Genomic DNA, 21,856 nt, shown 5'->3' with positions numbered 1-21,856 from the left:
CGCCCGTCCACGAAAAGGGTCCGTGGTTCACAGTCCAAAACAGATGGAGTAATTCATTGCGTCCCAACTGTCCTCCAAGGATTAGTTGAGGATTGTGTGGCCCCCTTCAGGGAGCATAGGGAGCAGCTTCAAAACGGAGTCCTATAGAGCATGGAAGTATCAGTCCAAGAGGTAGGAGGTGTTCACCGACCGCAAAGCCAAGCAGGCAGAAGAGAAAATTCTCTTCCCAAAGGTATTCAGCCTCTTGGATGTCCTACCCTGTCTGTTGGGGTGGAAGGGAACCTGTCTGGGTTGACCTTGGGTGTGAAGGCCTGCATCACCAAGCTATCCGGAAAGGGATGGTAGGAGAGAATGCTAGGTCATCTGGGGCAGGACGGTGATAACGGGCGATCATGCGATGCACAGGAAGCCCCATGGAGGGTTTAGCCCAGGGCTCCAAAGGAATGTTGGTGAGGGGCTCATTGAAGGGAAGCAAAGGCTCATCAGAGGTCGACCCTGGTTGAAGTACCTCAGTCAAGACTTTTGGCTTGACCTTGACTGCTGGCAGCTGTAGGACAAGGACCTCAGCTGCCCTACGCTTTACTGTTGCTAAGGATGAATCTTTCTAATAAACAGGGCCTGAGGGGAAAGCATGCCAGTCTGTGGAGGTGTTCAGTCTGCTGGTGTCACTCAGATGCTCATATAAGTTTTCTTCCTGGTCAGGGTCCTCTTCACAGGGGTCAAACCCCTCTTTCTCACCGCCCCCTTCGGGGATAAATCTTAAGGCATCAAGTTCAGGGGCTGGTATGGTCTGGACGGTGCCGGTGTCAACGTCGAGCAGCATCGGGGTTGTGCTGACTCGAAGCCAGAGCTGGGTATGTGTATGTCGTCTAGTGTTGCTGGTGTCATCGCATCAGGGTGGGTATAGGCACCCAAGACGTTGCCAAGCTGGGTCCAAGGGCAGATCTAGGGAGCCTAGCTGGCGAAAGAGGCAAACTCGCCAGCAGTAACCTAATCGGGGCACCCCGCGACTTCTTAGTGTCCCAAGTCTCGCCAAAGGAAGTCAGCGGCCGGACGATGGAATGCATAGTGGCATAAAACACTTTCAACTGAGCGGGCGTCGATCCAGGGAACTCGGGGTAGCACAGAGCAGGCCCAGACACCAGCTCTACAGGAGGAGTGTGGGAGAGGGACCTAGAACCACAACGTTTGGATGAAGACGCCAAAGGTTACTTCTTCTTCTAGAGCTTCTTGGACTTACCCAACTTGGAGGAATAAGTCTTGAAGCAGGAAAATTATCATCCGTAGAAACAGACATCTGTGTGAAACATTTCCTGTAAGGTTTAAACCATGTAGGTTTAGCAAGGACATGTCCCCAGCACACCAGGAGCAAATGTTCAAAAATAGTTGACAAAGGGGTTGAAAAAGTTGATAAGAAAACAGACCCATGTATTTCTCTGGATCAGCGCTGTTGGCACCGACAGAAAGAAACTCATGTCAGCACACTGGGGTGGTGCAAACAGGGGAACACAACGTCACTTCTGACATGGACAAAGTCAACGCGGAGCTGATCAACACCACCTACCAGGACGCAGAGGTGCAGCTCAAGATTTTCCGGAGCCAGTCTGATGTCTGGGGAATGTTCTAAGGTGAGAAATCTGCAGTTAGAAGAACCTATCCTAAAACCCTATTTGGTGTAGCAAAATTCAGATACATTACCTCCTCCACAAACTCATGTCCAATAGGATTCACACTTAGCACTGCTGGGCCACTCAGATTATCACCAAAGTCATCCTGTGTGAAATTTTCAATTTGCAACTCAGACTTGGACTGTGTCGCTTTTAATGGCTCCTTCCTCATCAGCAGAGGCTGTGGCTTGACCACTGCAGCAGTGGGGTTTGTACCGGCTGAAAAACAAATAAAGTAAATATCATTCACAGTGCAAGATGCGTTGCAAAATATGAAATAGTCATATGTTGTAATTCTTGCATTTGAAAATATAACAGTGGCATTTTCCTTTAATGTACAACTGCTCATGTATAGTAAAACATTTAATAAAGCATAGCAGTTCACAAAGTGAGCTTTCAATTGCTTTACCAGCAAATAACTATCCTGGGATGGCTGTTGAAAAACACTCCTAATTACTGTGGAACAGCATGGGATGAGGTAGAGTTTCAGCAACGTACAGTCCTCAATGGTAGGCAGCTCTCATTCTCGGGAGAACAGAGATGTTTATGACAGGGTTCTTTAAACCTACTTCTTTGGAAAATTCTTCAGCTGTCACTCACATCAGAAATTGAAACTGGGGGAGGGCCTCAGGTTATATTGAGCTTGCGTACTGTACGTTATTGCCCATTGATAAAATCTGTGATTAATAAGAAATACTGGTGAAACAGATTAAAAGATGAACTAGTAAAATTAAAATGTTTTATAGATCAAACTCGGAAGATTCAGGACCCCACTCCACCCCCCTTGTTTCGGTATCACACATGCAAGTGTTGTCTGTGAGGACCACCCCCAGATTTCCTTTGATGAATGGCATGAAGACTTTCAGGGCAAGATGAATCACTGGAAGCTCCAAAAGACTAATGTGGTGAGGGCTCTCTTCTGGAGGGGTCTGATCTTTGCCTCCCCCAGGTGATCACCCCAGCTGTGACAAGCCTGTGACAACGGTGAAGTCTGGAAGGAAACAGAGGGTGGCCTGCCACAGGTCAGATTGGCGTTTGTTTGCCACCACTGAAGATCCTGAGTTACCTCCTGCAAAATCTGGATGGCGTCAGAGAGCAACCTTGATGCACATCCCACTAAACCCTGAGAGCAAAGCAATTAACAAATAGCGTATATCCATTTAAAGAAAACAAGTTACTTACCTGTAACTTTAGTTCCCCAGTATTGATAACTTTCATAGATTCCCATGCTTTGTATCATTCCCCGTCGTCGGAATGGGAGTCTCGGTAACAAAAATACCATAGCTGTAGGTACAAAAGACAATGGAAAAAGGCCTAGGCCTCATTCCCTTTTGTAGCATATCACCCTCTTTGTTAAAAGAGACCAAATTTTGGCATCAGCCAATCAGAAGTGCCTCACCACTTAGAACCTTCCTGAAGGAACCTCAGTGCCTCAGATTTTCGTAGCCGTTGTGTACTTAGACACCATATCTGTTGTAGGCTGAGCTTTCCTCGGGGAGGTGGGTGGGCGCATGGTAATCTATGAAAGTTACCAATACTGGGGAACTAAAGTTACAGGTAAGTAACTTGTTTTCTTACCCCAGTATTGGAACTTTCATAGATTCCCATGCTTTGTATCAGAATAGCAAGAAGTTGGCAAGATAATCACATTTTGCATTGTAAATTATAACAATAGGCAACATGACATATGATACAAAATGTGAAAGACGGAGGTGGGAAAGAAAGGAAAGCTCACCCTTAGTGGAAGAGGTTCCTCAGGACAGCCTGTCCTACTGCTGCATCATCTTGTTGTAGAGATTCCAAGCAGTAATGCTTGGTAAAGGTGTGAACGCTGATCCAGGTAACAGCTCTGCAAATATCCTAAATCTGCACTCCCGCGAAGAGGGCTGTTGAAGAAGCCAAAGATCTTGTGGAATGTGCTCGGATCTTCCCAGTCAGAGGTTTCCCTGCAGCCTTGTGACAATGTAGAATGGCACTCGTGATCCATCTCGAAACACCCTGTTTGGATAGCGGAAGGCCCTTTCTAGGACACCCGAAGGCTAGAAATAGTTGAGAAGATTTTCGAAAATCTTTAGTACGTTCCAAATAGAATTTCAAGCATCGTTGTACATCCAACGAATGCAATGCTTTTTCTGCTGGCGTAGAAGGTTGAGGGAAGAACGCCTTTAGAATGACCGGTTCATTCAAGTGGAAATCCGAGGGAACCTTTGGCATGAACCTAGGATTAGTCCTCATGATCACAGTGTTTCTCTTGAATTGAAGGAAAGGCTCTTGGATGGTCAAAGCCTGTAGTTGTTATTGTTATTGTTATTGTTATTTTTGATTTGTAGCGCGCTCAATCACCTACAGGCCTCTAAGCGCTCGGGAATCGATGGTAAACAACAACTTTGACAGTACAGAGGGCATCCACTAGCCTACGTGGCTCACAGGGCTCTCCTGAACAACAGCGTTTTCAGCCCCTTTCTGAAACGTAGGAGGTTTCCTTCCTTTCGTAGTGGCTCAGGTAGTGTGTTCCATAAATGCGGAACCAGTACCGAAAAGGCTCTACCGCCCTTGGTGGCAAGTTTGTACCGAGGGCAGACTAATAGCTGAGAGTCTGAGGACCTAAGAGCTCTCTTTGGGCTATACATTGCCAGGCGATCTTTGATGTAAGCAGGTGCCATGCCATAGATGGCTTTATGGGCGATGCACAGATTTTTAAATTCCACTCGCTCCTTAATAGGGAGCCAGTGGAGGCTTTGTAGCAGGGGGGATGCTTTAGTGTGTCTTGGCTGTCTGAAGATAAGACGAGCGGCATCATTCATCACCACCTGTAGCCTATTTATCAAGGTTTTTGGTAGGCCAAGGTAGAGGGCATTTCCATAATCTATGCGTGAAATCACAGTAGCTGCGACGATGGAACGTAGCATAGATTGGGAAATGATAGGCACTAATTTCCGTAGCTGTCGGATGATATTAGTACAGCTGCCCACCACTGAAGAGATTTGGCTGACCATAGAGAGGTCACAATCCAGTTTGATCCCCAGGCTCTTCACGTTCAAACTGGGTTTTGGGGCTGGACCTAACTCTGCGGGCCAGTAGAGGTCACACCATGGTGAGGTGGTAGATGAAATAACCAAGACCTCAGTCTTGTCTGGATTGAATTTTAGGAGGTTTCCTGTCATCCACTGGACCGTGTGTCTCAAGATATTCTGAGTGTGGAGTTGGGCGGTGTTTGTATTGTCAACACTCAGCAGCAGCTGCGTGTCGTCTGCGTAGTTATATACTGTGCAGCCCATACTCGCCAGGGAGGCAATCAGAGGCTGCAGATATAGGTTAAACAGCAGTGGGGATAGGGCCGAGCCCTGAGGTACCCCACATTCTATTTCTCCCACTGCGGAGATTTCTTCTCCGAGTTGTATTCTTTGTGTCCTTCCTGACAGAAAGGACTGCAACCACTCGAAAGCCCGGCCTTTGATGCCAAAGTCACTCAGCCTTTCCAGTAGCAGCGCATGACTGACGGTATCGAACGCCGCTGAAAGGTCTAATAAAATCAGGGCGCTCGGTTTTTTACCGTCAGCCAAGCCTCTCAATTCATCCAGCACCGAGAGCATCACCAACTCGGTGCTGTGGTGTGCTCGGAACCCTGCTTGTCGTTCGTGAAGCAGGGAGTGGGACTCCAAGTACATGGACAAAGATTTTAATACATGTTGCTCCAGTACTTTAGAGAGGAATGGTAGCTGAGAGATCGGCCTATAGTTTTTTAGTATTGCGGGGTCTGCGCCAGGTTTTTTCAACAGCGGTCTTACCCGCGCTTCCTTAAGTGCTGCTGGTAGTTGTCCTAATTCCAGGGATCTATTTAGGAGATGGATGACTTGCTCCTCCAATAGTGGACGGGCTGCCTGAAAAACTTTAGGTGGACAAGGGTCCGCTGGAGATCCAGATTTGATTCTGGCCATCAACTGCTGCAGGCTCAAGATGTCAATCTCTGGAAACAGTGTGATAGCACAGTCAGTTTGATTTTGGGGGATTATAGGTGTAGCCATTCCATTAAGCGGCCCATTTTTTATGTCCTGGATGATGGTTCTTACTTTCTCCAAGAAATAATCCTGAAAGCAATTGCAGTTTATGGGAGACTGAACGCTGTCTGGTTTTTTGGTCAACTCCGACAGGATCTTAAAAGTCTCTTTCTGCACGTTGACTGCCTTACTTAGACGGGCTTCGTAGTACTCGGCTTTGGCAAGGATGATGTGTTTTTTGTATGCGTTCAAGGAGGCACGGTAGAGGTTCCTGGCTGAGTCCAGTTTAGTTTTCCTCCAGCTTCTTTCTAGGGCTCTAAGTTTCTTTTTATGGTCCCTCAGTGCTGGCGTGAACCAAGGGGCATCCTTACCCGGGCCTTTTAGCGCCTTCATTTTTATTGGCGCTATCTGATCAATAGCTAGTGTCAGGGAACGCGTTAAATTCGCGTATTGCTGATCTAGACTATGATCTAAGTTCGGGGGGCAATCTCTGAGCAGAAATACCTCGGTCAGGGTCCTCAAATCGACCTCTGCCCATTTGCGGGTTTTCCTAGCCTCCAATGTTGGTTTGATTATTTGGCCCTTAATACGTAGCTCACAGGAAATTAGGTAGTGATCAGACCAGATACATGGGGCAACTTCTTTCAGCGTTAGTGAGGGGTCTGTAGTCCATACCAGGTCCAGGGTATGACCTTTGGTGTGCGTGGGGACATTCACGATCTGTTTAAAGTTTAGCGCTGACATCAAAGTGTCCAAATGGCGCATAGGAGCGTCCCAGTGAGGTTTATCCCAGTGCAAGTTGAAGTCTCCTGTGACTAAGATTTTCAAGTAGCGAGTACAAAGGTCAGATATGATGGGGGCGAATAAGTCCTGGAAGGTTGGGGTTGCGTTGTGAGGGCGATAGACCGCTAACACCACCCAGCATGAGCTGTTTACTGTGACTTTCACCCCAAGCAGATCAGCCAGGTCGACTGTCTCTGATAGTAGGATTTCTACTGACAGCATCTTTTTGAAAATCACAGCTACCCCTCCTCCCCGTGTGTTTCCTGGGCGGTTCTGCCACAAAGCATCATAGCCGCTGGGGAGGGCGGCCAGGATGTCTGGCATTGAGCTCTCACTCATCCAGGTCTCTGTTAAGGTCAGTATATCAGTGTCGTTGTCTTGCAACAGGTTATAGACCTCGACGTGGTGGCAGTGGAGTGATCTGGTATTTAGACATGCTATTTTCAGGGTGGAGAATGCATCATGATGTATAATGTTCAATGGTTTGTAGATAGCATGTGTTCTTAGTATCTTCAGGGTGTTGTTATCAAGGCAAGCCTCACCCTTATCCAGATTACGTAGGTTTTCCGAGGTGTAGGAGCGCATTAGTCCAGAGGTCCCTGCCCCCGAGCCCGTCCGTGCGCGGACGGGCGCAGACGGGCTGGACTCTGGCGCGACTCCGGCGACGCTCCGGCGAGCCCGCCGCGCGTGCCCGCTGCGCGTCAGCATGGCTGTCTTAAATACTGTTCTAGCGTCCTTCTGACGACTAGAGCAGCCAATCCTTGCTTTGGATCCTTGCCCTCACCAAAGATGTCTGCCGTTCAGGCAGTGTGGTGCCCTTCCCTGATAGAAAAGCTCAGCTCTAAACACAGTAATGTGGCGAAAAACGGATGCAGGTATGCAGTCACAATGATTTTTAAAAGCAGGGTACAGTGCCTAAATAATACAGCAAAAAACGGACAAAACAGGGATTTTTAAAAATTCAGTATTTTGCTCTCAATAAGTGTACAAGTAATATACATTTAGCGGAAACACCTCTGATCTGTCCAAGAGGCTATTCCCAACATGCCGAGCCGACGTGAGAGCAAGAAGGAGAGCCAGTTTCCACGAAAGATATTTCATGTCAGAACGATGGACTGGTTCAAATGGACCCTTCATGAGTTGAGAAAGGACCAAATTCAAATGCCATGTAGGAGGGGGCGGTCTCACCGGTGGATAGACCCTGAACAAGCCCTTAAGAAATTGCTTGATTATCCTGGAAGACCACAAGGAAGGACCGGTTCCTGTCCTTCTGAACCGTGACAAAGCAGCCAAATGGACCTTAATTGATGAATGAGCTAGTCCCGACTTGTCCAAGGACAGCAAGTAAGGTAGGATCTGATAAGGTTTGGAATTGAAAGGATCAATGCTTTGTGTCCTACACCAACAACAGAATCTTTTCCACTTAAGGCGGTAAGTCCTGTTTGTTGAAGGAGCCCTTGCTTGAGACAGAACTTCCTTAATCTCCTTTGACAAGGGCAGGTTCATAAACTCTCGCTGCTCAGGAGCCATGCAGTCAGGTGTAACGACTGTGGATCTGGGTGCCAAATTTGTCCGTCGGACATCGTGAGAAGATCCGGCAGAATCCTCAAAGGTAAGGGAGGAGCTATCGACAACAGATGGAGCTCCGTGTACCAGAACTGCCGGGGCCAACCCGGGGCTATCAGGATCATCCTGCACCTCTCCACCTTGATTTTCCTGATCAGTCGTGGTATCAGAGGAATGGGGGGAAAAGCGTAGACAAATGTCTTCGACCAAGCTATCGAAAGCGCATTTCCCAGTGTATGTTGATAGGGAAGCCTGCTTGCGTAAGACCGGCATTTTTTGTTGGTCGGAGTGGCAAAAAGATCGATGTCCGGCTTGCCCCACAGGCTGAAGACCTGCTCTAAGACTCTCTGATTCAACTCCCATTTGTGGCTGATCGAGGATGACCTGCTCAGTCTGTCGGCGTTTTCGTTTAGGACGCCCGGCAAGTGTTCTGCTTTTAGTGACATCCTGTGAAGGATTGCCCATTCCCAGATCTGCTGAGCTTCTTGCGACAATGGGCGCGATCTGGTTCCTCCCTCCTTGTTCACATAGTGCATGGCCGTGGTGTTGTCCGTCCTGATCAGCACTTGTGAACCTTCCAGGCGAGGAAGAAAAGCTTGTAGAGCCAATCGTATCGCCCTGAGTTCCAACAGATTGATGTGGAGGTGTTTCTCCTGGGGTGACCAGTGACCGCTGACATGTAGGTCCTGCATCACCGCTCCCCAACCCTCCAATGACGCGTCCGTTGTTACCACTTGTGGAGACGGGTCGTTTGCGAAGGATAGACCTTGGGACAAGTTGTTTTGATCTGTCCACCATAAGGCCGCTTCCTTCATCTCTGGAGTGATCGTCACCCTGTCCTCGAATGAACCGTGGACCTGTTGCCACTGATTGTCTAGTTGCTCCTGCAAAGGACGCATCCTTAGTCGGCAATGGGGAATTAGTGGGATGCATGACGAGATTACTCCCAGTAGAGACTTGTAGCGGCGTACTGAAAGACACTTTTTTGTTTGTAAGTCTTGGGCCATGGTTTGTAATTTCTGCCTCCTTTCCGGAGTAGGGAAGGCTCTTGAGAGCTTCGAATCCAAGATCGCCCCCAGGAAACGAGCTCTTCTGGACGGGACCAGGACAGACTTCTCGGTGTTCAGAGTGAGTCCCAAGTTCTGAAATAAATTGGTACAAGCCTGAACAGCCTTCAGCGCTGCTTCTCTGGACGGAGCTTTCAGTAACCAGTCGTCCAGATAGGGGAAGATCTGACAATGATTTTTTCGCAGGAAAGCTGCTACTGGCGCCAACACCTTTGTGAAAATCCTTGGGGCTGAGCGGAGTCCAAAGGGTAAAACCCTGAACTGGTAATGGCTCTTGGCTACTGTGAATCGCAGAAACCTTCTGTGCGCTGGGTGAACTGGAACGTGGAAATAGGCATCCTCGAGATCGAGCGTGGCCATGAAATACCCCGGGCTGATAAGCTTCAAGATGTCCTGGAGAGACACCATCCGGAAGGACAGGGAGATGAGATAGGTGTTTAGCTCCCTGAGATCTAAAATGGGGCGCTGTGGGAAGTTGGCCTGATATATAATGTTCACTATTCTAGTGAGCACTTTGTATCAGTCCAAAAAACCCTTATGGTGATTGGTTGTAAGTCAACCTTATAGACCAGCTATCCTAGTAGCGTGGATACGAGCAGTCTTCGGGCTAAACTCTAGAGGGCGTGTTAAGCCAGCTGTTATACCATCACATATACCCCTTGAACACCAAGTGAAAGGACACCACACAAGTGTTATGAAAATAAACAGTGTATTTATTTAGATCACAACAGCCCTGTACTCTTTATGAGGACAGGGTACTAAGCACACAACAAAACTCTTACGAAAATACTTTAAGTTGCACAATTTACACAAATGCCCGAGGGGCACGAAAAACCATATACTCTGAAAGTGGAATGCGAAATTACTAGCAGGTAAGTACTGTACTAATAGGCTTTGGAATCGCTAGAACTACGTTACTGAACCTTCAGATTACTAGTAGGAGGCCTAGGGGACTCGGGTGCAGAGTGTGCACTCTCACGCGGGATGCGGGACAAAGTCTATGGGAGCTAGTAAAGGCAAAGTTAGTGTTCTCGGGCGAACCCGATAAGGTAGGTCGAAAACGACAGCGGATCTGGACCCTTGGATAGTGAGGCTATGCTGGGGCACCGAAATGCCGAAGTTACCTAGCCCAGGGGCTGCACCTGCATAGGTCTGAAAAGACGTCGGGAATCCTCGTTGACGAACCAGGAGCCTGAAGAAAGAAGTTGCTGGCAGGCGACCAGTGAAGATTGTTCGAGTGATCCAAGCCTGGATCGAAGATGGATGACACCTGAAAGCAGAGGGGACCAAGTTCTTAATCACTAGCCAGTGATTGTGTGGGCACCAGGATGGCACCGGGCGAAGTCACCTCGACCAGGTGAGTGGGCGACGATGGGCTCTGCAGTCTCACGGACCAGGAGGCGTTGTCGGCGACCAGGATGGAGGTGCGAGCTGTCCCACGATGGTTGATGCTGTCAACGTCGCTGGACCCAGGATTGGGGCAACAAGTCTTGGCAAATTCAAGCCCACGCGGTGGACCTAAAATGGCGTCTGGAGTGAACCAGGAGGGTCCGGGGTGCTCCTCTTTTGGAAGGGAGCAAGGGCCAGTCTGGAGCAACCAGACCAGCAGTGTTGTCGTCGTTGATCGTCGTCGGGAAGGCCACAAGCCAGCGGGCTAGTAGCCAGACAACGCGGTGAGCAGCCAAAAAGCAGAAGGGCCCCACGCAGATTGTGGAGATGCTGGGGGGCTGGACTTCGGTGCTGGAGCTGCTCAGGGTCGGGGCTTCTCGGACCCCAAAGCACTCACCAGAGGATCCCTCGGCGGTCGTGCTGGATAGAAGTCGTGCAGTTCTGATGATGGCCAGTCCCTCGAGGTCTCGTCGCACCTACGGTTCTCAGCTTAGCTGTAGAGGTAGGTAGAGGTCAGAGGTGCCAGGGAAGCCGGGTCTCGTCGTGCTGGTCGGTCGGATTCCTGAGGAAGGACGTGCAGCAAACCGCAGAGTTCTCAGATGGTGCCTGCGGATGCAGGGTGACTACTCCTTAGCCACAAGGGAGAAATCTTGAGAAGAAGTCGAGAGTTCCTTTCGTAGAAAGTAGTTTCTTGATTCAAAGATGATCTAATTTGGAAGGGTCCCCGCTCCTGCCTTTATCCTAAAGAAAGGGGTGGGTACGCGACTAGGTCCTGCCCTAGGGGTGGGACCAGGAAGGGGGGTGGTTACACCCCTCTCCCATGCCGGACTTTCCCCAGGCCAGGGGCTGGTGTGCTCCTGGAACTGGTTCTAGCCGGCAGATGCGTAGTGAGCACCGGGGTGCCACTTGCAGTCACCTTCCTGTAAAGCCCTGCCTACCCAGGATACACAAAACCCTGTCTGGGATGGTGCTAGCACCGCCCCTGACAGGAAACCCTTTGTCCAAGCTCTCCTCGCTGGAAGGACTACCAGCAGCAGGAGGTCACACTCGTGTCTGTGGTGGCAGCATCCATTTTGTGGAGCTGAGGCTTCAGTTAACTTTAACCGGGGTTCACAGTTACATACATGTCGTGTCCCTCTAGAAGGGTGGAATGCTAACCCCGTCGCCAGAATTGGCGAGGGGTTAGTATTCCAATTCGTATGACACCTTACTCGACATGTTTTGATAAAGCAATACCAGAGATAGCATTTAACAGCGAGGATTATAATGCACTTAAGAGTATATGGTATGAGTTATCATGGAACAGCTATTAGGACTTGGTTCTGCAAGCTGCAAACGGGCTCAGCTCATGCCAGAGCACCATTTCACACGATTCCAAGCACTCTGCCTTCAGGATTGTCAAGGCCTGCCATAGGAGTGACTGATAGGAATCTGTGTGTCCATTTTTAGGGTTAGATATAGGTATACTATATCTAAAGCAAAGGGTGATTACACCACCTTGCCCCAGCTGTCGTGCAGCCAGTTGTGTCAGATTTAGATGGCCATCCAGGGGTGGCATAATACATGCTTCAGCCCCTGGTAGGCCCTGGGTACACCTATGCCCTGAGTTACAGGGTCTGATGAGGTGGCCCAGTACCAATTGGAAATGTACCTAAGGTACATGGCAATTTAGTGAGAGAACAGTTAGGCTGTGGGTCTGATTGGCAGGCCCACAGCCAGAGAAAGTCGTAAACCAGTGAAACAAAAGCAAAAAATCTGGGTGATCATAGGATTGCAGACCCTACTCTCCTACATGACCCACCCCCAAACTTTGGGACAATAAACTAACCTTGACCAGGTGAGTCTTCTTGCTCTAAGTGGAAATACCTGGAGAGCCCATCTGCATTGCCATGATCAGTGCCAGGTCTATGCTCCACTGTAAAATCCATCCCCTGTAGGGAAATGGACCACCTAAGCAGTTTGGGGTTTTCACCCTTCATCTGATTTAGCCATAAGAGGGGCTTATGGTCGGTCTGAATCTTGAAATGAGTGCCAAACAAGTATGGCCTCAATTTCTTCAGGGCCCAAACCACAGCAAAGGCCTCCCTCTCAATAGCTGACCAATTTTTCTCTCTGGGGGTCAGCCTTCTGCTTATAAAAGCAATGGGCTGGTCTTGACCATCAAAATTCAGTTGAGATAGAACAGCTCCCACACCAAACTCAGAAGCATCTGTTTGGACAATGAATGGTTTGGAGTAGTCTGGACTCTTGAGGATAGGTGCTGTGCACATGGCCTGCTTTAGGTCATCGAATGCTTTTTGACAGCCTGCTGTCCACTGAACTTTCTTTGGCATCTTTTTACTTGTCAGTTCATTAAGTGGAGTCACAATTGATCCATAATTCCTGACAAACTTTCTGTAGTAACCAGTCAGGCCCAAGAAAGCTCGAACCTGAGTCTGGGTGGTTGGAGGAGCCCAGTCCCTGATTGACTGTATCTTGCTCTCCAGTGGCTGAACTTGGCCTCCACCTACAAGGTGGCCCAAGTACACAACCTGTGTCTGCCCTATCTGGCACTTTGTGGCCTTGATAGTGAGACCTGCTGCTTGCAGTGCCTCTAACACTTTCCTCAGGTGGACCAGGTGATCCTCCCAGGTGGAGCTAAAGACAGCTATATCATCAAGATATGCTGCACAGAAGTCATCCAGCCCAGTGAGAACATGATTCACCAGCCTTTGGAAGGTGGCAGGTGCATTTTTCAGACCAAAGGGCATTACCACAAATTGATAATGCCCACCAGGGGTTGAAAATGCTGTCTTGGGCTTGGCTTCCTCAGCTAACCTGATTTGCCAATACCCAGCTGTCAGGTCAAATGTACTTAAGTAGTTGGCAGAAGCCAATCTATCTATAAGTTCATCTGCCCTTGGTATTGGGTGGGCATCAGTCTTCGTGACTGCATTGAGACCCCTGTAGTCTACGCAAAACCTCATCTCTTTCTTACCACCCTGGGTGTGAGGCTTTGGCACTAGAACTACTGGACTAGCCCAAGGGCTATCTGAGGGTTCAATGACTCCCAACTCCAACATTTTCTGCACTTCTGTTTTGATGCAGTCTCTAACATGATCAGGCTGCCTGTAGATTTTACTCTTGACTGGCAAGCTGTCACCAGTGTCAACCTCATGGGTACACCAATTGGTTTGACTGGGTGTTAGAGAGAACATATGCCTGAAGGATTGAAGAACGTGTTTGCAATCCTTCTGTTGATGTTCAGAGAGGCTGCCACAAAAGACAACACCATCCACTGATCCATCATCAGGATTTTGAGTGAGCAGGTCTGGGAGAGGGTCACTCTCTTCCTCCTGTCCCTCATCTATGGCCATGAGCAAGCTCATGTCCTTCCTGTCGACATATGCTTTGAGCCTGTTTACATGGAGCACCCTGTGGGGGCTCCTGGGAGTTCCAAGGTCCACCAGGTAGGTGACCTCTCCCTTTTGCTCAAGAATTGTGTGGGGCCCAGACCATTTGTCTTTGAGTGCTGCTGGAGCCACTGGCTCCAACACCCACACCTTCTGTGCAGGCTGATACACAGTCAGGACAGCCTTTTGGTCATGCCAAGCTTTTTGGAGTTCTTGGCTGGCCTTAAGGTTTTCAGATGCCTTCTCCATATACTCAGCCATCCTGGAGTGGAGACCAAGTACATAGTCCACTATGTTGGTTGCAGGCTTTTTGAGAGGTCTCTCCCATCCTTCCTTCACCAAACACAGGGGTCCTCTTACAGGATGCCCATACAAAAGTTCAAAAGGGCTGTAGCCAACCCCCTTTTGTGGGACCTCTCTGTAAGCAAACAGAAGGCAGGGTATCAGGACATCCCATCTACGCCTGAGCTTTTCAGGTAGTTCATGAATCATCCCTTTTAGGGTCCTGTTGAACCTTTCAACAAGCCCATTGCATTGTGGATGATAGGGTGTAGTGAACTTGTAGTTGACACCACATTCCTTCCACATAGCAGTTAAGTGGCTTGACATGAAGTTTGCACCTCTGTCAGAGACAACCTCCTTAGGGAAGCCCACTCTGGAGAACACTCCAACTAGGGCTCTTGCCACTACAGGTGCTGTAGTGGTCCTAAGTGGAATAGCTTCAGGATACCTGGTGGCATGATCCACTACCACCAGTATAAACTTGTGCCCTGATGCTGTCTGGGGTTCCATTGGACCAACAATGTCAATCCCCACTCTTTCAAAGGGCACCCCCACCACAGGCATTGGTATAAGGGGGGCCTTTGTTTTGCCACCTGACTTACCACTGGCTTGGCAAGTGACACAGGAACGACAAAACTCCTTGGTATCCTCATTCATGTGAGGCCAGTGAAAGTGTGAGACAAGTCTGTCCCACGTCTTTGTCTGGCCTAAGTGTCCTGCTAAGGGAATCTCATGGGCCAAGGTAAGAAGGAAACCTCTCTGAGACAAGGGGATAACCAGCCTCCTGGCCATGCCAGGCTTGGGGTCTCTTGCCTCAGTGTACAGGAGTCCATCATCCCAGTATACCTTGTGGGTACCTGTGGCGTTCCCAGCAGCCTCAGCAGCAGCCTGCTGTCTGAGGGGTTCAAGGGAAGGGCAGTCTAATTGTTCCTTCCCCAGGTCTTCTCTTGAGGGTCCCCCTGAGCCCAGGAATTCAACTTGATCAAGTTCAAATTCTTTAGGCTCAGTTTCCCTCAGTTCCTGTAGGTCAGCCTCCTCTGAGACTTGATCCTCAACCTGGGGCAAGGGGGAAGGCAATGCCTTAACCCTACTGCTCTTCTTCTTGGAAGGTGGCTGGTCCATTGTTCCAGGACCCAGCACCTGTTCAGTGGGGCATTTTCTGGCCTGTGACCTAGTCACAGCAAGCACATGTGCTGGCAAGCCTAACATCTCCATGTGAGTCCTCTGCTCCACTTCTGACCATTGTGATGACTCCAAATCATTGCCCAACAAACAATCCACTGGGAGGTCTGCACTAACTACAACCTTCTTTTGGCCAATTACCCCTCCCCAGGAGAAAGCAACAATTGCCATACTATGACTGGTAGTGACATTGCTTGCATTGGTCACCAGGAAATCTGTACCTGGCATGATCTGTCCAGGGTCCACAAAGTTAGGTGTCACCATTGTGACACTGGCACAAGTGTCCCTATAGGCCTGAGCCATTTTGCCATTGATAAAAGGTGTCTGTCGGTATTTGCCCAAAGTATTGGGACTGACATCAGGGGATATATCCACATCCCCTGTACAGACAAGGACAGCCTGAGTGAGTGTGCCAACTAGGTTGTCATACCCCTCAGAACCCAAGGTTAACCCAACTAAACCTTCGGGGAGGTGCACTACTACTGCTGGCTGTACTAGGGGGCACAGGTGCCTTAGGGGCTGCAGTAGTAGGAGTCTGCCCTCCTTTCTTGGTGCACTCACTAAACCAGTGAGTTTTACTTTTACAGTACTGGCACCACCTTTTAGACTGGCCTTCTTGAGTCTTCTTCTTCTGGGAAGCCTGACCCCCCACCCTCTTTGGATTGTTGGGGACCTGTTGAAGACGTCTGGTCATTTTGTTCACCTTTAGTATCTTTCCCTTCTGGTCTGCTTTCTTCTGACCACCCTGGTTCTGGCCCTGGTTCTGCTTAACTCTTGTTCTGACCCATCTGTCTGCCTTCTTTCCCAATTCTTGGGGAGAGGTCAGATCTGAGTCAACAAGATGCTGATGCAACAACTGGTTCTGACAATTGTTTAAAATCTGTTCCCTCATGATCAGATTATACAATCCTGTGTAATCAGTATCCTTACTGCCCAGCAACCAGCCCTCCAAAGCCTTAGTGGCACAATCTACAAAATCAGACCAATCCTGAGACTGAGTTTTCTGGGTATCCCTGAACAGCAACCTGTACTGCTCAGTGGTTAGGCCAAACCCATCTATCAGTGTATTCTTCAGGACCTGGTAATTGTTAGCATCCTCAGCTCTAGTAGTGAGGAGCTTGTCTCTACCTTTACCTTCAAAGGAGAGCCACAAGATAGCTGCCCACTGACTCTGGGGGACACACTGTACAGTGCAAGCCCTCTCCAAAGCAGTTATCCATTTGTGGATATCATCCCCTTGTTTAAAGGGGGGCACTATTTTACTCAGGTGCCTAGTATCTAAACTCCTGTTTTCTCTTGGGAGAATGCTGCCACCAGTGGGGTTTGTCCCACTCAATTCTTCCTCTCTAGCAAAGGCAAGTCTCTCTTTCGCCAGGGCAAGTTCTTCCCTTTCAATCCTCAGATTGACTTCCCTCAATTTGGCTTCATACACTCTCCTCTGAGGGGATGTCATCCCTCTGTGAGAAGAGGCCTGAGAGCCATTGGTTCGAATGGATCTGTTAGAGCCTCTGGATAGAGACCTCACTCGTCCATTCCCAATGTTAAGCTGGCCTGAGAGGGGCCCCAGGGGTCTCCTAGTACCATTCTCATGCCTGCTTAAGTTGGCCCTAGTTAGCTGGCTAACTACTTCTGGACCTTTGTCTGCCTCGTCCTCAGATGGCTCTAGATCCTCATCCTCCTCTTCACCTTCTGCAGAGAGATGGATAAGGTCAGGGTTACCTGAGGTTCCCTCTAGGGGAGGCATTGTCCCATCTGGATTAGAAGGGTCTGGGTTACCAGCCCTCCTGGCATCATAAGTCTCTAAGAGACCAATCAGGAATGGGATTGTAGGGTTAGAACCCTGTTTTAGCTTCCTGGAGGTACACACTTGTCTCATCTCCTGGAAGCTAAGAGCAGCATATCTGGAAGTGACCTGTGGAGGGTCCACTGACACAAGGGGAGACTCAGAGTTTCCTCCTTTGTCTGACATGCTGTTTCTAGTGTGGTGTAAGTGATGCACCTACCTACATTATTTGTTTGCCTACTGATCCCTTGCTAAGAGTTGTAGCCAAGGTGTGCTAAGCCTTGAGGAGCTACAACAGCTGGTTCAGTAGAACTCAGAGTATTCTAAGCTAAGTTATATGTACCTGAAGTACTTATGTGATCTTTCACAAGATATTCTTAGGATACGTGTGGTAAAACAACAGCAAGCTCAAATCCCAACCGCTGCTCACCAATGTGGGAAGTTGGCCTGATATATAATGTTCACTATTCTAGTGAGCACTTTGTATCAGTCCAAACAACCCTTATGGTGATTGGTTGTAAGTCAACCTTATAGACCAGCTATCCTAGTAGCGTGGATACGAGCAGTCTTCGGGCTAAACTCTAGAGGGCGTGTTAAGCCAGCTGTTATACCATCACATATACCCCTTGAACACCAAGTGAAAGGACACCACACAAGTGTTATGAAAATAAACAGTGTATTTATTTAGATCACAACAGCCCTGTACTCTTTATGAGGACAGGGTACTAAGCACACAACAAAACTCTTACGAAAATACTTTAAGTTGCACAATTTACACAAATGCCCGAGGGGCACGAAAAACCATATACTCTGAAAGTGGAATGCAAAATTACTAGCAGGTAAGTACTGTACTAATAGGCTTTGGAATCGCTAGGACTACGTTACTGAACCTTCAGATTACTAGTAGGAGGCCTGGGGGACTCGGCTGCAGAGTGTGCACTCTCACGCGGGATGCGGGACAAAGTCTATGGGAGCTAGTAAAGGCAAAGTTAGTGTTCTCGGGCGAACCCGATAAGGTAGGTCGAAAACGACAGTGGATCTGGACCCTTGGATAGTGAGGCTATGCTGGGGCACCGAAATGCCGAAGTTACCTAGCCCAGGGGCTGCAGCTGCATAGGTCTGAAAAGACGTCGGGAATCCTCGTTGACGAACCAGGAGCCTGAAGAAAGAAGTTGCTGGCAGGCGACCAGTGAAGATTGTTCGAGTGATCCAAGCCTGGATCGAAGATGGATGACACCTGAAAGCAGAGGGGACCAAGTTCTTAATCACTAGCCAGTGATTGTGTGGGCACCAGGATGGCACCGGGCGAAGTCACCTCGACCAGGTGAGTGGGCGACGCTGGGCTCTGCAGTCTCACGGACCAGGAGGCGTTGTCGGCGACCAGGATGGAGGTGCGAGCTGTCCCACGATGGTTGATGCTGTCGACGTCGCTGGACCCAGGATTGGGGCAACAAGTCTTGGCAAATTCAAGCCCACGCGGTGGACCTAAAATGGCGTCTGGAGTGGACCAGGAGGGTCCGGGGTGCTCCTCTTTTGGAAGGGAGCAAGGGCCAGTCTGGAGCAACCAGACCAGCAGTGTTGTCGTCGTTGATCGTCGTCGGGAAGGCCACAAGCCAGCGGGCTAGTAGCCAGACAACTCGGTGAGCAGCCAAAAAGCAGAAGGGCCCCACGCAGATCGTGGAGATGCTGGGGGGCTGGACTTCGGTGCTGGAGCTGCTCAGGGTCGGGGCTTCTCGGACCCCAAAGCACTCACCAGAGGATCCCTCGGCGGTCGTGCTGGATAGAAGTAGTGCAGTTCTGATGATGGCCGGTCCCTCGAGGTCTCGTCGCACCTACGGTTCTCAGCTTAGCTGTAGAGGTAGGTAGAGGTCAGAGGTGCCAGGGAAGCCGGGTCTCGTCGTGCTGGTCGGTCGGATTCCTGAGGAAGGACGTGCAGCAAACCGCAGAGTTCTCAGATGGTGCCTGCGGATGCAGGGTGACTACTCCTTAGCCACAAGGGAGAAATCTTGAGAAGAAGTTGAGAGTTCCTTTCGTAGAAAGTAGTTTCTGGATTCAAAGATGATCTAATTTGGAAGGGTCCCCGCTCCTGCCTTTATCCTAAAGAAAGGTGTGGGTACGCGACTAGGTCCTGCCCTAGGGGTGGGACCAGGAAGGGGGGTGGTTACACCCCTCTCCCATGCCGGACTTTCCCCAGGCCAGGGGCTGGTGTGCCCCTGGAACTGGTTCTAGCCGGCAGATGCGTAGTGAGCACCGGGGTGCCACTTGCAGTCACCTTCCTGTAAAGCCCTGCCTACCCAGGATACACAAAACCCTGTCTGGGATGGTGCTAGCACCGCCCCTGACAGGAAACCCTTTGTCCAAGCTCTCCTCGCTGGAAGGACTACCAGCAGCAGGAGGTCAGACTCGTGTCTGTGGTGGCAGCATCCATTTTGTGGAGCTGAGGCTTCAGTTAACTTTAACCGGGGTTCACAGTTACATACATGTCGTGTCCCTCTAGAAGGGTGGAATGCTAACCCCGTCGCCAGAATTGGCGAGGGGTTAGTATTCCAATTCGTATGACACCTTACTCGACATGTTTTGATAAAGCAATACCAGAGATAGCATTTAACCGCGAGGATTATAATGCACTTAAGAGTATATGGTATGCGTTATCATGGAACAGCTATTAGGACTTGGTTCCGCAAGCTGCAAACGGGCTCAGCTCATGCCAGAGCACCATTTCACACGATTCCAAGCACTCTGCCTTCAGGATTGTCAAGGCCTGCCATAGGAGTGACTGATAGGAATCTGTGTGTCCATTTTTAGGGTTAGATATAGGTATACTATATCTAAAGCAAAGGGTGATTACACCACCTTGCCCCAGGTGTCGTGCAGCCAGTTGTGTCAGATTTAGATGGCCATCCAGGGGTGGCATAATACATGCTTCAGCCCCTGGTAGGCCCTGGGTACACCTATGCCCTGAGTTACAGGGTCTGATGAGGTGGCCCAGTACCAATTGGAAATGTACCTAAGGTACATGGCAATTTAGTGAGAGAACAGCTAGGCTGTGGGTCTGATTGGCAGGCCCACAGCCAGAGAAAGTCGTAAACCAGTGAAACAAAAGCAAAAAATCTGGGTGATCATAGGATTGCAGACCCTACTCTCCTACAGGCGCCACATCTCTAGCGTTTTCCTCACCAGGAAGAACCTGGAATAGAATCCTTGACCCCTTTGGTTTGAGGGAACTGGCTCTATAGCTCCCTTCCGGAGCATCTGTTGAACTTCGAGCCGAAGGAGACGCTGGTGTTTCGATGGAGTGGCTGCCGGGGCTTTGGGTGGAGGGACTTGCGCGAATTCCAAGGTATGCCCTTTCCGAATGATGTTGAGCACCCAACGGTCCGATGTTATCCTGGACCAGTTGTGAAGGTATTTGTTGACCCTGCCTCCAACTGATGATTTCCTGAAGGAGGGACCAGTAGGAAGAGCCAGGAGGCCGCTATTGGCGCTTGGACGAATCCCGTCCTCGTCCATCTTGCTTTCCTTTATTGTAAGGCCTGGAGTAGTTGGTAGACTGGCTCTGCTGCTGTTGATAAGGCTAATACTGGATACCCTTAAGGGGGGAAAATTGTGGTCACCTTTATGAACAAAGCATAACGGTCCAGATGTATAAGTCCGTATGACCTTACCGCTACAATGTGCTCACCGTGCGTTTCGTTCGTTTTTTAGATAAATTCACCGATCCAAGTGCACGGAGTGAAATTACAATAATTGAAGCGGATATGTAACATGAGCCACCGCTAATCGGTAAGCGCCCATTCACTAAAGTCGTTGCAGTATTTTCTCTTCTGCCCAGTTTTGAGGCTTGAGTCCTTACAGCTTCTCCCCCATTCTTTTTTAGGGAGACTCTGCGCCACCATAAAAAGGTGAGTGCTTTTTGTACACGACCAGTTAGGTCCTGCCAGTGTCTTCCCACCTAAACGCATGAGTATTGATTTATTTCTGTCTATTCGTCTAGCGTCATTGTGTACCTGTCGAATGTCCCACAGATTCACGCATGGCCATTAAGTGACTTGTTAAGGTATGGCTTTGGTTTCTACTGGTGTTTTGCAGGTCTTTAGTCTAATAGCAAACTGGTTGGCTAATTCTTGGTTTATTACTCTTCTTTTTTGTAGAAAAAGATTGGTCCTGATGAGAACCCCAGACTTGGGGGTTTGAAACGCGTCGACCTTTTGACCTTCAATAGGAGTGACTGAACTCTTTTGTCATATGACCAAATTCTTTTGAATTAGGTTTTGGTTTTCCTTAATATGAATTAATGTTCTATACATTCAATTGAAATCATTTTCTAATCATAAATAGGGATCATCATTCACTGTTTATTTCAATTGCTTTTTGTGACAAAAGGTGTTCTATTTATGTTTTTGTGTGTACAACGGGATGAATGCAGAATGAATGTTTGAGAGGATGTGTGTAAATTGTAAATTGTAAATATGTATAAAGATTTTTCGTGTTGTTATGTTTAACGTTTGAACTGTTTATACATGCACAATTAATTTGTGAAATCAACTACTAAAAAGAAAGTTAAATTAAAGAAAATAATAAAAAAGTTTTTTTCGACTGATGACGTAATCTGGACCGTTATGCTTTGTTCATAAAGGTGACCACAATTTTCCCCCCTTAAGGGTATCCAGTATTGGCCTTTGTTTTGTTCTTTGGTATCTTTGGCTTAGCCTTGCTGGAAACAGCCAGAACCCTGTGTTGTTTCTTT

At 48.9% G+C, this 21,856-nt stretch overlaps 1 protein-coding gene across 1 annotated transcript in view; it reads right to left on the bottom strand.

Annotated features, from left to right (window-relative positions):
- Positions 1-21,856, bottom strand: part of ZFR2 (zinc finger RNA binding protein 2) — an 811,721-nt gene that overhangs the window by 538,338 nt on the left and 251,527 nt on the right. Inside the window, exon 8 of the mRNA XM_086947097.1 lies at positions 1,699-1,886. Within this exon, the coding sequence (XP_086803223.1) occupies positions 1,699-1,886 (188 nt within the window). The remainder of the gene's footprint in view (positions 1-1,698; positions 1,887-21,856) is intronic.

This window comes from Lissotriton vulgaris, chromosome 12 (genome assembly GCF_964263255.1).
Source record: "Lissotriton vulgaris chromosome 12, aLisVul1.2, whole genome shotgun sequence".
NCBI lineage: Eukaryota > Metazoa > Chordata > Amphibia > Caudata > Salamandridae > Lissotriton > Lissotriton vulgaris.
The sequence above is the reverse complement of the archived record's forward strand: the minus strand, read 5'-3'. Positions and strand labels throughout refer to the sequence as shown.